General features: G+C 45.2%; 2 protein-coding genes across 4 annotated transcripts in view; one reads left to right on the plus strand and one right to left on the minus strand.

Moving 5' to 3' along the window:
• Positions 1-5644, plus strand: part of LOC110168825 (synaptotagmin-11) — a 19108-nt gene extending 13464 nt beyond the window's left edge. Inside the window, exons 5-6 of the mRNA XM_020934315.2 lie at positions 2785-2902; positions 4945-5644. Of these exons, the coding sequence (XP_020789974.1) occupies positions 2785-2902; positions 4945-5255 (429 nt within the window). The 3' untranslated portion in view covers positions 5256-5644. The remainder of the gene's footprint in view (positions 1-2784; positions 2903-4944) is intronic.
• Positions 5645-12351: 6707 nt separating this feature from the next.
• Positions 12352-15007, minus strand: nudt17 (nudix (nucleoside diphosphate linked moiety X)-type motif 17). 3 transcript variants are annotated; one of them, XM_020934323.2, is made up of 8 exons: positions 14745-15007; positions 14130-14243; positions 13868-14051; positions 13738-13763; positions 13502-13594; positions 13177-13275; positions 12668-12774; positions 12352-12591 (listed from the first exon to the last, which is right to left on the minus strand). In XM_020934323.2, exons 1-8 carry the CDS (start codon positions 14823-14825, stop codon positions 12426-12428), a joined length of 870 nt encoding a protein of 289 aa, XP_020789982.1. In that variant the 5' UTR covers positions 14826-15007; the 3' UTR covers positions 12352-12425. The 3 variants fall into 3 exon arrangements, with proteins under 3 accessions (XP_020789982.1, XP_055019590.1, XP_055019589.1); XM_055163615.1 differs by lacking the exon at positions 14130-14243; XM_055163614.1 differs by lacking the exon at positions 13177-13275.
• Between the last annotated feature and the right edge of the window lie 391 nt (positions 15008-15398).

Raw genomic sequence — 15398 nt, forward strand, 5'->3', positions numbered from 1 at the left:
GTTGTGTGTTGTGTGTATAATTGTGTGTGTGTGTTGTGTGTATAATTGTGTGTTGTTGTTGTGTTACAGGCGGCGGGTTGTGTGTTGTGTGTGTGTGTGTGTTGTTGTGTTACAGGCGGCGGGTTGTGTGTTGTGTTGTGTGTATAATTGTGTGTGTGTGTTGTGTGTATAATTGTGTGTTGTCTGTGTAATTGTGTGTGTGTGTTGTTGTGTTACAGGCGGCGGGTTGTGTGTTGTGTGTATAATTGTGTGTTGTGTGTTGTGTTACAGGCGGCGGGTTGTGTGTTGTGTGTATAATTGTGTGTGTGTGTTGTGTATATAATTGTGTGTTGTGTGTGTAATTGTGTGTGTGTGTTGTTGTGTTACAGGTGGCGGGTTGTGTGTTGTGTGTATAATTGTGTGTTGTTGTGTTACAGGCGGCGGGTTGTGTGTATAATTGTGTGTGTGTGTTGTTGTGTTACAGGCGGAGGGTTGTGTGTATAATTGTGTGTTGTGTTACAGGCGGCGGGTTGTGTGTTGTGTGTATAATTGTGTGTTGTGTGTTGTGTTACAGGCGGCGGGTTGTGTGTTGTGTGTATAATTGTGTGTTGTGTTACAGGCGGCGGGTTGTGTGTTGTGTGTATAATTGTGTGTTTTGCGTTGTGTTACAGGCGGCGGGTTGTGTGTTGTGTGTATAATTGTGTGTGTGGTGTGTTACAGCGGCGTTGTGTGTTGTGTGTATAATTGTGTGTTGTGTTACAGGCGGCGGGTTGTTGTGTTGTGTGTATAATTGTGTGTGTGTTTGTGTTACAGGCGGGGGTTGTGTGTATAATTGTGTGTGGTGTGTGTTGTTGTGTTACAGGCGGCGGTTGTGTGTGTGTGTGTAATTGTGTGTGTGTTGTTGTGTTACAGGCGGCGGGGTGTGTGTGTGTGTGTATAATTGTTGTGTGTTGTGTTACAGGCGGCGGTTGTGTGTTGTGTGTATAATTGTGTGTTGTGTTACAGGCGGCGGGTTGTGTGTTGTGTGTATAATTGTGTGTGTGTTGTTGTGTTACAGGCGGCGGGTTGTGTGTTGTGTGTATAATTGTGTGTTGTTGTGTTACAGGCGGCGGATTGTGTGTTGTGTGTGTGTATAATTGTGTGTGTGTTGTTGTGTTACAGGCGGCGGGTTGTGTGTTGTGTGTATAATTGTGTGTTGTTGTGTTACAGGCGGCGGGTTGTGTGTTGTGTGTATAATTGTGTGTTGTTGTGTGTTAAGGCGGCGGTTGTGTGTGTGTTGTGTTGTTGTGTTACAGGCGGCGGGTTGTGTGTTGTGTGTATAATTGTGTGTGTTGTTGTGTTACAGGCGGCGGGTTGTGTGTTGTGTGTATAATTGTGTGTTGTTGTGTTACAGGCGGCGGGTTGTGTGTTGTGTGTATAATTGTGTGTGTGTTGTTGTGTTACAGGCGGCGGGTTGTGTGTTGTGTGTATAATTGTGTTGTGTGTTGTGTTACAGGCGGCGGGTTGTGTGTTGTGTGTATAATGGTGTGTTGTGTGTATAATTGTGTGTTGTGTGTATAATTGTGTGTTGTGTGTATAATTGTGTGTATAATTGTGTGTTGTGTTGTTGTGTTACAGGCGGCGGGTTGTGTGTTGTGTGTATAATTGTGTGTTGTGTGTTGTGTGTATGATTGTGTGTTGTGTGTGTGTATAAGTGTGTGTTGTTGTGTTACAGGCGGCGGGTTGTGTGTTGTGTGTATAATTGTGTGTTGTTGTGTTACAGGCGGCGGGTTGTGTGTTGTGTGTATAATTGTGTGTGTTGTTGTGTTACAGGCGGCGGGTTGTGTGTTGTGTGTATAATTGTGTGTTGTTGTGTTACAGGCGGCGGGTTGTGTGTTGTGTGTATAATTGTGTGTTGTTGTGTTACAGGCGGCGGGGTTGTGTGTTGTGTGTATAATTGTGTGTTGTTGTGTTACAGGCGGCGGGTTGTGTGTTGTGTGTATAATTGTGTTGTGTTGTTGTGTTACAGGCGGCGGGTGTGTGTGTGTGTGTGTATAATTGTGTGTTGTTGTGTTACAGGCGGCGGGTTGTGTGTTGTGTGTATAATTGTGTGTTGTTGTGTTACAGGCGGCGGGTTGTGTGTTGTGTGTGTATAATGTGTGTGTTGTTGTGTTACAGGCGGCGGGTTGTGTGTGTTGTGTGTATAATGTGTGTGTGTGTTGTTGTGTTACAGGCGGCGGGTTGTGTGTTGTTGTGTGTATAATTGTGTGTTGTTGTGTTACAGGCGGCGGGTTGTGTGTTGTGTGTATAATTGTGTGTTGTGTGTTGTGTGCGTTGTGTGTTGTGTGTGTGTGTATAATTGTGTGTTGTTGTGTTACAGGCGGCGGGTTGTGTGTTGTGTGTATAATTGTGTGTTGTTGTGTTACAGGCGGCGGGTTGTGTGTTGTGTGTGTGTATAATTGTGTGTGTGTTGTTGTGTTACAGGCGGCGGGTTGTGTGTTGTGTGTATAATTGTGTGTGTTGTTGTGTTACAGGCGGCGGGTTGTGTGTTGTGTGTATAATTGTGTGTTGTTGTGTTACAGGCGGCGGGTTGTGTGTTGTGTGTGTGTATAATTGTGTGTTGTTGTGTTACAGGCGGCGGGTTGTGTGTTGTGTGTATAATTGTGTGTTGTTGTGTTACAGGCGGCGGGTTGTGTGTTGTGTGTATAATTGTGTGTTGTTGTGTTACAGGCGGCGGGTTGTGTGTTGTGTGTATAATTGTGTGTTGTTGTGTTACAGGCGGCGGGTTGTGTGTTGTGTGTATAATTGTGTGTTGTTGTGTTACAGGCGGCGGGTTGTGGTGAGCTCCTCATGTCGTTGTGTTATCAGCCCGTGTCTCATCGTCTCAGCGTCGTCGTCCTGAAGGCCAGAAACCTGCCCAAGATGGACTCCAGCCTGTCTGCCAGTGAGACCAGGACTAAACCAGGACTAAACCAGGACTAAACCAGGACTAAACCAGGACCAGACCAGGACTAAACCAGGACTAAACCAGGACCAGACCAGGACTGAACCAGGACTAAACCAGGACTAAACCAGGACTAAACCAGGACTAAACCAGGACTAAACCAGGACTAAACCAGGACTAAACCAGGACTAAACCAGGACCAGACCAGGACTAAACCAGGACTAAACCAGGACTAAACCAGGACTAAAACCAGGACTAAACCAGGACTAAACCAGGACTAAACCAGGACTAAACCAGGACTAAACCAGGACTAAACCAGGACCAGGACCAGGACTAAACCAGGACTAAAACCAGGACTAAACCAGGACCAGGACCAGGACTAAACCAGGACTAAACCAGGACTAAACCAGGACTAAACCAGGACTAACCAGGAACCAGGACTAAACCAGGACTAAACCAGGACTAAACCAGGACTAAACCAGGACCCTAAACCAGGACTAAACCAGGACTAAACCAGGACTAAACCAGGATAAACCAGGACTAAACCAGGACCAGGACTAAACCAGGACTAAACCAGGACTAAACCAGGACTAAACCAGGACTAAACCAGGACCAGGACCAGGACTAAACCAGGACTAAACCAGGACTAAACCAGGACTAAACCAGGACTAAACCAGGACCAGGACCAGGACTAAACCAGGACTAAACCAGGACTAAACCAGGACCAGACCAGGACTAAACCAGGACTAAACCAGGACTAAACCAGGACTAAACCAGGACTAAACCAGGACCAGGACTAAACCAGGACTAAACCAGGACTAACCAGGACTAAACCAGGACTAAACCAGGAACCAGGACTAAACCAGGACTAAACCAGGACTAAACCAGGACCAGACTAAACCAGGACCAGGACTAAACCAGGACTAAACCAGGACTAAACCAGGACTAAACCAGGACCAGACCAGGACTAAACCAGGACTAAACCAGGACTAAACCAGGACTAAACCAGGCTAAACAGGACTAAACCAGGACTAAACCCAGGACTAAACCAGGACTAAACCAGGACTAAACCAGGGACCAGGAAACCAGGACTAAAACCAGGACTAAACCAGGACTAAACCAGGACTAAACCAGGACCAGACCAGGACTAAACCAGGACTAAACCAGACCAGGACTAAACCAGGACTAAACCAGGACTAAACCAGGACTAAACCAGGACTAAACCAGGACTAAACCAGGACTAAACCAGGACTAAACCAGGACCAGACCAGGACCAGACCAGGACTAAACCAGGAATAAACCAGGACTTAACCAGGACTGAACCAGGACCAGACCAGGACTAAACCAGGACTAAACCAGGACTAAACCAGGACTAAACCAGGACTAAACCAGGACCAGACCAGGACTAAACCAGGACCAGACCAGGACCAGACCAGGACTAAACCAGGACTAAACCAGGAATAAACCAGGACTAAACCAGGACCAGACCAGGACTAAACCAGGAATAAACCAGGACTTAACCAGGACTAAACCAGGACCAGACCAAGACTAAACCAGGACTAAACCAGGACTAAACCAGGACCAGACCAGGACTAAACCAGGAATAAACCAGGACTAAACCAGGACTAAACCAGGACTAAACCAGGACTAAACCAGGACTAACCAGGACTAAACCAGGAACTAAACCAGGACTAAACCAGGACTAAACCAGGACCAGACCAGGACTAAACCAGGAACTAAACCAGGACTAAACCAGGACTAAACCAGGACCAGACCAGGACTAAACCAGGACTAAACCAGGACTAAACCAGGACTAAACCAGGACCAGACCAGGACTAAACCAGGACTAAACCAGGACCAGACCAGGACTAAACCAGGACTAAACCAGGACTAGGACCAGACCAGGACTAAACCAGGACTAAACCAGGACTAGACCAGGACCAGACCAGGACTAAACCAGGACTAAACCAGGACTAAACCAGGACTGAACCAGGACTAAACCAGGACTAAACCCGGTCTAACGAGGGTCTTTTCTGTCACAGACCCGTACGTGAAGGTGAACGTTTTCTACGGGCGCAAACGCATCGCCAAGAAGAAGACTCACGTGAAGAAGAGCACGCTGAACCCGGTCTTCAACGAGTCCTTCATCTACGACATCCCCCCGGACCTGCTGCCCCAGATCAGCCTCGAGCTCCTGGTCCTGGACTTCGACCGGACCACCAAGAACCAGGTCCTGGGTCGGCTCCAGCTGGGCCTGTGCAGCCCGTCCTCCACCGGGGCGGCGCACTGGAGCCAGGTGTGCCACAGCCCGCGCCGCCAGATCTCCAAGTGGCACAGCCTGGCGCCGGTGTGAGGCGGCGCCAGGCTCCCGGCGGCGCCACAGACCCTCAAAAAGTCTCCACGCACAAGTCCAGAACCACCGGAGCAGAAGGTTCAAAATAAAACTCCTGAATCACACAAACCTGCTCTGAAAACTACTGTTCCACCTCGTGATGTCATCGTGTGGTGATACAGGAAGTGCTCCACTGTGTTTTTAAACTCCGCACACCTTCACTAGAATCATCTGGAACGTTTCAGTCCTGTTCACTTGATGACATCACGAGGTGGATCAGGACAGGAGAGAATTTGTTCCATCAGATTTAGAATTTGAAATCCCGCAGAATTTTTTTTAACTCTGAAGAAACATGGTGGAATAATTTTTATTCTCAATTTTATTCTGAAATTCTAATTATATTTTTCTTCAATATGATTCAAATTCAGAATAAAATATTTTTCACCTTTTAAATATTCAGCATAAATATTTTCAAGTCCTTAAATTCAACAGTCAAAATTTTGAGTGTCAAATTTCACAGGAAAGATCCAAGATGCCAAAAAAATTATAATTATATACACATATATATATATATGTATGTGTATATATATATATATATATATATATATATATATATATATATATATACATATATATATATATATATTATATATATGTAGTGTATATATATATATATATATATATATATATATATATATATATATATATATATATATATATATATATATATATGTATATATATATATATATATATATATATATATATATATATATATATATATATATATATATATATATATATGTGTATATATATATATACATAATATATATATATATATATATATATATATATATATATATATATATATATATATATATATATATATGTATATATATATATATATATATATATATGTATATATATATATATATATATATATATATATATATATATATATATATGTATATATATATATATATATATATATATATATATATATATATATATATATATATATATATATATATATATATATATATATATATATATATATATATATATATATATATATATATATATATATGTATATAATATATATATAATATATATATATATATATATATATAATATATATATATATATATATATATATATATGTGTATATATTAAAACAAATGAACAAACGACACACAGATTTAAAATCTCAGCAACTAAAATGGAGAATAAAAATAATTCCAACATATTTTTTCAGAGTTTCATTCAAAATGAGAAATTCAGCAGGATTTAAAATTCTAAATCTGATGGAACAAATTCTCTTCGATGGAACAGACGTTTGGAAAAAAACACAACATCATCAGAACATGAGAACATCAGAACATGAGAACATCAGAACATGAGAACATCAGAACATGAGAACATCAGAACATGAGAACATCAGAACATCAGAACATGAGAACATCAGAACATCAGAACATCAGAACATCAGAACATCAGAACATGAGAACGTGACGTGAAGTCCAGAGTTTGTGTGCTCCAGGAGCTTCAGACTTGAGGAGAGTAAAAAACCCAGTGTTATTTGTGGGTTCTGGGGTTGAGACTTTTAAAGGGTCTGTCTCGGTTCCGGTCGGATTCTGAACTCTTTAGTTTGGTTCTGCTGAAGTGAGAGACCTGCCCTGAAACAGACTGGCCCCGTCACCGCGCGGTCTCTCCTTCTGCTCTCCTTCATGTTTAAACGTCTTGGTGTCGGCCGCGCGGAGCAGAGGATCATGGGATGTGTAGTTCCTCTGCTTTTAGCTGCAACTATAACAAATATTTAGAGGAGGATTTGTCAGTGACTCTAGATTGTTCTGAATCACGTTTTCACGCCGTTTCCTCTTGCATCCCGACTTTAAAAGTTGAAAAGTGTTTTTGTTGTGTTGGATCAGCTCCTCGTGTGGACGACTGCAGGACGGAGCAGAACAATGTTCCTCAACTTTAAAGAGCCACTAAACCCGCAAAAAACTAGACTAATATAATCACATAAAAACCTGCGTCTGACTCGACGACGCCGTTTGTCCAACACAAAAACTCAAACCTCCTGACCAGGGACGGGCATTTGATGAAATGTTCTTAATCGATCGTCAGAAGAATTATCGATCGATTATCGATTAATCATGAAGGTTTTTCTATTAAAATGATCATCATTATTATTACTATCTGCACTAATCTGCATCAATCAATTCAACTTTACGACATATAAACATAACGACTCTAGATCCACATCAGCTGTTTGACATTATAATGTGTTTAATTCAGTTTTGTTCAAATCTCACAGAAACAAAACTTAAAACCACATCACTAATTTACATAAACTAAGTGAAGATAAAACTCCAGCTCTTGTGTCGCTGATGTGGTTCAACTTGTGTTGGATTAAAAGACATGACTCAGGTGAATACAGGTCAGTGTGACCAGATTTGTGTTTGTCAAAACCAGGACAGCGTACGGGGGGAGGGGGGCGGGGCCTCGTCATCCACATTGAGCGACTCTCACCTGGAAAAACTTTTTCCCACTGGACACAGAAACATATGTGCTGCTTTATCCACTGTGCACATGGACTCACACTTGTCCCAACGCAACGGAAAGTGTGGAATTTCTTCTACAAATCCTGGTTAAATCCACATTTGTGCTTCGGTTCGTTACAGACTGACCCACTGTTTGTGTGTCGCTCCTTCTGATGCAGAGACACATGTACACACCTGTTTGGTCACGACACACACACACACACACACACACACATATACATTCAGTTTGTCCATTCAAATGAATCGATTAATCGATTAATCATGCCCGTCCCTAGTTCTGACCGTGGTTGATGAGTCTGATTCATCACACAGTTTCACTTGGTGGAAACCGTGTGACCTGCAGCTTTAGGATTCGTTCACCCAACAGGAGACGGGACTTTTTTAATTGAACCAGTCGCTGCTGTTTGGTCGTGTCGTTTGTAAAGCTCCAAATCCCACAGGAAGAAGAACAAGAACGACTTTCCCCGAGATCAAATTCAACGATACAAAAGAATGAGAAGTTCACCCCTGAGCTGTTTGAGACGTTGAGGAGACGGAGCAGCTCAAGAACAGAGAGAAAAACCCACACACTGTTTTACCTGCACATAGTGAGATTTATCAGAACAAAAAACGACCTCGTGTTTGTCCTGAAAAATCTCAGACAGATTTGATCAAGGACACAGATTTTCCTCTGTGTCCTTGATCAAATTCACCAAACATTCTCTTTGTTCTGGTTGTAAATCCTCGAGGATCTGGGGAATCGTCACCGACACAGAACGTCTGTCTCTTCGTCTCCATCCGGCCCGACGTTCTTCAAACCGTCTGGTGTTTTCTGATTCTGACCTGGAGCTGGAGACACATGAATGTGAGCGGAGACACTAGGGGGCGCTGGTCTGGACGTAGTTGATCCAGTTACGAACAAATCTGCACTAAAAAGTCCCACAGAGACCGAGACACACTTCTGTTTTCGACACATTCACACAGAATCGTCGTCGGGGTTTAGCGGCTCTTTAATCTCGAGGCTCTAGACGAAGATCAGATCAGAGACGGAGACGATTCTTCTCCTCAGGGCTGGACCTGGGCAAAGATCGATACCTGCACCAAGTATCGAAAATAACAGACGAATCAAAACTGAACCTGTTATCGAAGCTCGTATCGAAACTAGATCCTCGTCTGAGCAGAAATCGATACTGAAAAAGTGACAAACGAGACGAAGTGAGTCTGATCCACATGACGTCAAACTCCAGTAATATGAGAATATAAATATAAATATAATAACAACTAATAATAATTATACTCTGTGTTGAAAAGGAAAATAATGTACAAAAAAGATTTTAAAAATGAACATTTGGGAATCAGAATCGTATCAAATCCACTTTTTACTCCTGAAATCAAGTTTATTTTTGTGACATTTTAGTCCTGGTTTAGACCTGGTTTAGTCCTGGTTTAGACCTGGTTTAGACCTGGTGTAGTCCTGGTTTAGTCCTGGTTTAGTCCTGGTTTAGTCCTAGTTTAGTCCTGGTTTAGTCCAGTTCTGATCTGGATTCTGCAGCTTTAAGCATAAAATCAGGATCAGAAAACAGAATTTCTTTAAAACAAAAATGTCAGAGCAGAAAAGCCCCAGATCCGTTTGACCCGAGTCTGGTTCCAAATCCTGATCTGAACAGATAAAAAACACCATAGAAGACATGTAGTGCCCCCCCCCCCCCCCCACCAGCTCCAGTCTGACCTCGTCACATAAAAATGTCAACCCCCCCCCCCCGGTGAAAAGGAACCTGAAATCTGTGGGTCCAGTTTTCATTTGGAGAACGAGAAGCGGACGTGGATGATGTGGCAGGGCTGACCTCTGACCCCATCCGACCCCTGACCCTCTGACCCCTGCCCCTCCGACCTCTGACCTCCGCCCAGATGGAGCTGATGCATGGACTGGACATGGAAATGGACTCTTGTTTTGTTTTTGTCACAAGTTTAATCTTTTCCTTGAAGACAGTGCCCCCTGGTGGTGCCCCCTGGTGGTGCCCCCTGGTGGTGCCCTCTGCCCGCGTGGCGCCCCCTGGTGGTGGGTTTTGCATGAGACCGTAGTTAGACCGGAACCACTGCAAAGACTCTTCTAGAAAAACACTGCACCGCTTTCCCCGCCTCTGATTGGTCCACCGCAGCTGTCAATCAAACTGCAGACCTGCTCATTTGCAGACGTGTAAATATGTGGGCGGGGCTGCGTACCAGACCCGCGCTAACTGTGCTAACTCACCTTTTAACGTGCTAAAAATGACAAGACCCGAAGCTTCGCCGCCTGAACGTCCTTCAAAATAAAAGACACGAACGCCACGTTTACACGAGACGTTTAACTCTGAATCTGAAGAATTTAACTCTGAATCTGAAGAATTTAACTCTGAATCTGAAGAATTTAACTCTGAATCTGAAGAATTTAACTCTGAATCTAAGAATTTAACTCTGAATCTGAAGAATTTAACTCTGAATCTGAAGAATTTAACTCTGAATCTAAGAATTTAACTCTGAATCTGAAGAATTTAACTCTGAATCTAAAGAATTTAACTCTGAATCTGAAGAATTTAAATCTAAAGAATTTAACTCTGAATCTAAAGAATTTAACTCTGAATCTGAAGAATTTAACTCTGAATCTAAAGAATTTAACTCTGAATCTAAGAATTTAACTCTGAATCTAAAGAATTTAACTCTGAATCTAAGAATTTAACTCTGAATCTAAAGAATTTAACTCTGAATCTAAAGAATTTAACTCTGAATCTAAGAATTTAACTCTGAATCTAAAGAATTTAACTCTGAATCTAAGAATTTAACTCTGAATCTAAGAATTTAACTCTGAATCTGAAGAATTTAACTCTGAATCTGAAGAATTTAACTCTGAATCTAAAGAATTTAACTCTGAATCTGAAGAATTTAACTCTGAATCTGAAGAATTTAACTCTGAATGAAAGTGAATTCTTTAAAGTCCATGTAAACACTGATGATTCAGAATCTGCTGCTTCACATTTCTCCTCAGAATCACTGTGGGAAAAGTTTGGCAGGAGTTTGTGTTCGTGGAGGAAACACAAACTCAGACGCTCACACACGTGAAATAAAAACATTTCACCAGTTTAACAAAAATTCAACACGGAAACAACAAGAGAAGATTTAGTTCAGATTAAATCCTCGTGTAAACGTGACACTACGAAGGTTTTTCAAAATAAGAGCCTCTGAATCGCAGGTGGAGCCTCCGGACTTAAAATGATGTGAATTCATTGTTTTAAAGGAGCACTGTGTAACTTTTCTGCCACCTGCTCGTCTCCATGGAGATGTTCTCGTTTGGTCCGGGATGTTCCACAGTGCAGCATTAACCGCGCCTCTGTCACACGTGTCACATGTGCAGGTGTTTGTCCGGTTTTAATGCCGCACTGCGGGACATTCCGGGCCAAACAAGAACATCTCCATGGAGACGAGCAGGTGGCAGAAATGTAACGAAGTGCAGCTTTAAGATGTTCCACTGAAGTCGTTAAAAGTTCATCTGCAGCTTCAGAACCTTCAGCTCCTGTATTTTTGCTCAAATATAAAACACGTATGTAAACAAACGCCGCATTTTTTACCCACGATTCTGTACGAGTCTCTGACCGTGTGAAGTGTCGTGACGTTCAACGCATGTGTGTCCCCGCGGCGACGGCCCGCCCCCCCCGCGGCGACGGCCCGCCCCCCCGACGGCCCGCCCCCGCGACGCCGCCCCCCCCGCGGAGACGGCCCCCCCGCGGCGACGGCCCGCCCCCCCGCGCGGACGCCCGCCCCCCGCGGCGACGGCCCGCCCCCCGCGCGACGGCCCGCCCCCCCCCGCGGAGACGGCCCGCCCCCCGAGTCCCAGGACGGCGAAGAGCTCGAGGTGTAAATACGGTTTTAAAAAAACGATGTAAAAAGGATTGAAAGTGTAAAACTGTAAATGTTTGTGTCTTGGTCCTGTTCTCTCGGCTGCAGCTCAAATAAAACCTGGAAAATGTGCAAAAAGTCTCGACTTTTAATGAATGTAGTCCTGTTTAGTCTAGTCCCGGTTTAGTCCTGGTTTTCGGTTTAGTCCCGGTTTAGTTCTTGGTTTAGTCCCGGTTTAGCGTTTAGTCCTGGTAGTCCCGGTTTAGTCCTGTTTAGTCCCGTTTTAAGTTCTGGTTTAGTCCTGGTTTAGTCCGTTTAAGTCCTGGTTTAGTTCTGGTTTAGTCCTGGTTTAGTCCTGTTTTAGTCCGGTTTGTTCTGGTTTAGTCTGTTTAGTCCGTTTAGTCGGTTTAAGTCTGGTTTAAGTCCGGTTTAAGTTCTGGTTTAGTCCTGGTTTAGTCCTTTTAGTTTAGTCCTGGTTTAGTCCTGGTTTAGTTCCTGGTTTAGTCCCGGTTTAGTCCTTTAGTCCTGGTTTAGTCCGGTTAGTCCGGTTTAGTCTGGTTTAGTCGTTTAGTCCTGGTTTAGTCCTGGTTTTAGTCCCGGTTTTAGTCTGGTTTAGTCCTGGTTTAGTCCCGGTTTAGTTCTGGTTTAGTCCCGTTTTAGTCCCGGTTTAGTCCTGGAATCAGAAACACTCAAATATCTTTGTGTTTTTCTCGGTTTATTTTAAATTCATCGCTGCGCTGAGCTGCACCAGGTCCAGGTTTGCTCCAGTCTGGTCCAGGTTCAAGTCCGGTCCTGGTCCAGGTCCTGGAGCCACAGACTCAGGGCGTACTTGGTCCCGGTGCTGATCCGCTCCAGATCCGGGCCGTGATCCGGAGCCGAGGCCCTGAAGACCGAGACCGGGATCGAGACTTCACTCAAAGACCCGTCTGAAGAAACTTCAGAGGCCCTGAAGAGGAAAGAACAAGTCTGAACCGGGTCTGAACCGGATCTGAACCGGGTCTGAACCCGGACTAGTCCAGTACCTGACTGAGTCTTGGCCGTAGTCCTCGTTGGTCAGAGCTGCTCGGATCAGACGAGGCTCCGCCCACAGACAGGTGCTCACCTCCAACGCCGACGGACTCAGGTCCAACTGCCAAAACAAGACCAGGAACTGAACCTGGTCTGGTCTCCAGGGTCTAGTCCTGGTCTGGTCCTGGTTCTGGTCCTGGTTCTGGTCCTGGTTCTGGTCTGGTCTGGTCCTGGTCTGGTCCTGGTCTGGTCCTGGTTCTGGTCCTGGTCTGGTCCTGGTCTGGTCCTGGTCTGGTCTGGTCTGGTCTGGTCTGGTCTGGTCCTGGTCTGGTCCTGGTCTGGTCCTGGTCTGGTCCTGGTCTGGTCTGGTCTGGTCCTGGTCTGGTCCTGGTTCTGGTCCTGGTCTGGTCCTGGTCTGGTCCTGGTCCTGGTCCTGGTCCTGGTCTGGTCTGGTCCTGGTCTGGTCCTGGTCTGGTCCTGGTCTGGTCCTGGTCTGGTCCTGGTTCTGGTCCTGGTCTGGTACCTGCAGGTCCTGATGGTCTCTGAGGGTCTTGAGGAGGACGTAGACGACGATGTGATGCCTCTGAGGAAAACCTCTGCTCAGGACGGCAGGAAACACGGACTGGAACCAGAGCAGAACCAGGACTAAACCAGGACAGAACCAGGACTAAACCAGGACTAAACCAGGACTAAAACAGGACTAAACCAGGACTAAACCAGGACTAAACAGGACTAAAACAGGACTAAAACAGGACTAAAACAGGACTAAAACAGGACTAAAACAGGACTACAAAACTACAGTACAAATACTAAGTTCTTGTGGAGAAGTTTCTAAAATCAGGACAAACCTCCCAAAGTCCCAAGACCCGAGTCTGAACCTGGTCTTGGTCCAGACAGAGTCCAGTCTCCTCCTTCAGCTCCCGGAGTCCAGCCTCCAGCACCTAAACAAGACCAGCTTTAGTCCTGGTTTAATCCTGTTTAGTCCTGTTTTAGTCCTGGTTTAGTCCTGGTTTAGTCCAGGTTTAGTCCAGGTTTAGTCCAGGTTTAGTTCTGGTTTAACAGGTTCATTATAAAAGTTTCTCACCGTCTCGTTTGGTTCAATATGTCCACCTGCTCAGAGAGAAACAAGACTCAGGACTGAACCCAGTCTGGACCTGGTCCGGACTCAGTCCGGGCTCGGTCCAGACCTGGTCCGGACCCGGTCTGGGCGATACCTGGGGGGACCCAGACGTTGGGGAAGATTCTGAGGTGTTTCGCTCGCCGCGTCAGGAGAAGCCTCTGATTGGACGTCTGCAGGAGGATGGCCACGCCCACGTCCACTCCCCTCTGTCTGACGTCCAATGGGATCGCAGCAGCTTCTGTGACGGACAGGTGCTTGATCGGACAGAAGGACGGTCTCTGAGGAGGACAGGACCCGGGTTAGTCCTCATTTAGTCCTGGTCCTGGTCTTAGTCCTGGTCCTGGTCCTGGTCTTACCCTCAGTGGGACTCCTCGGGGGCTGGAGTCCGGACTCAGGATGAACCGGTTTTGTTCCAGTTTAAATTTCACCTTCAGTTCGTCATCGGCTCCGTCCAAGAGTCCGACCACAGTCTGCAAAGACCAGGACCAGACCAGGACCAGACCGGGATCAGGACCAGACCGGAGATCAGGACCAGACCGGGATCAGGACCAGACCGGGATCAGGACCAGACCGGGATCAGGACCAGGACCGGGATGAGATCAGGACCAGACCGGGATCAGGACCAGACTGGGACTAAACAAGGACCAGAGCAGGTTTCATGTCTGTGAGTTTCTGAACTACGAGTCCAGTGTTTCTCAAACGGCGGTGCGAGAGACTCAGAGTGTCTCAGAGGACCTCAGAGGACCTGTGAGGACCTCGGTGGACCTGGGAGGACCTGAAAGGACCTGGGAGGACCTCGGTGAGGTCCTGACTCGTGTGTGATGTTTCACGTTCGTGTCTTTTGTTCGGTGATTCTGAGTTTCAGACGAGCAGGATCCAGACCAGGACCAACTCTGGATCAGTCCTGGTCCTGGTCCTGGTCCTGGTCCTGGTCCTGGTTCTAATCTGATCCTGGTTCTGGTCTCACTGACCTGCAGGAACTGGACTTTCTGAGGACTCGACCTTTGAAGATCTTTGGCCACAAACACCAAGACCCTGCGCAGAGTCTCCATCAACAACAGTCCGGGTTTAGCCCTGGTTTAGTTTTGGTTTAGCCCTGGTTTAGTTCTGGTTTAGTCCTGGTTTAGTCCTGGTTTAGTCCTGGTTTAGTCCTGGTTTAGTTCTGGTTTAGTCCTGTTTTAGTCCTGGTTTAGTCCTGGTTTAGTTCTGGTTTAGTCCTGGTTTAGTCCTGGTTTAGTCCTGGTTTTTTCCTGGTTTAGACCTGGTTTTTAGTCCTGGTTTAGTCCTGTTTAGTGGTTTAGTCCTGGTTTAGTCCTGGTTTAGACCTGGTTTAGACCTGGTTTAGTCCTGGTTTAGTCCTGGTTTAGACCTGGTTTAGTCCTGGTTTAGACCTGGTTTAGTCCTGGTTTAGTCCTGGTTTAGACCTGGTTTAGTCCTGGTTTAGTCCTGGTTCGTTCGGTTCTCTGGCGCATGCGCACGGGGCTTTGTTTACTTCCGGGTTGGTTCTTGCTCGTGGGTTTGTGTCGCTTTTTCAGGAATAAATAAATAAAACTGAAATCTGAGTTTTTATTTTCCACTTTCACATTTTTATTGTTTGATTCATGAACAAAAAGGCCGCAGAAATC

This window comes from Boleophthalmus pectinirostris, unplaced genomic scaffold, assembly GCF_026225935.1.
Source record: "Boleophthalmus pectinirostris isolate CB_2022bp ecotype Guang Dong unplaced genomic scaffold, ASM2622593v1 HiC_scaffold_6, whole genome shotgun sequence".
In the NCBI taxonomy this organism is placed as follows: Eukaryota; Metazoa; Chordata; class Actinopteri; order Gobiiformes; family Gobiidae; genus Boleophthalmus; species Boleophthalmus pectinirostris.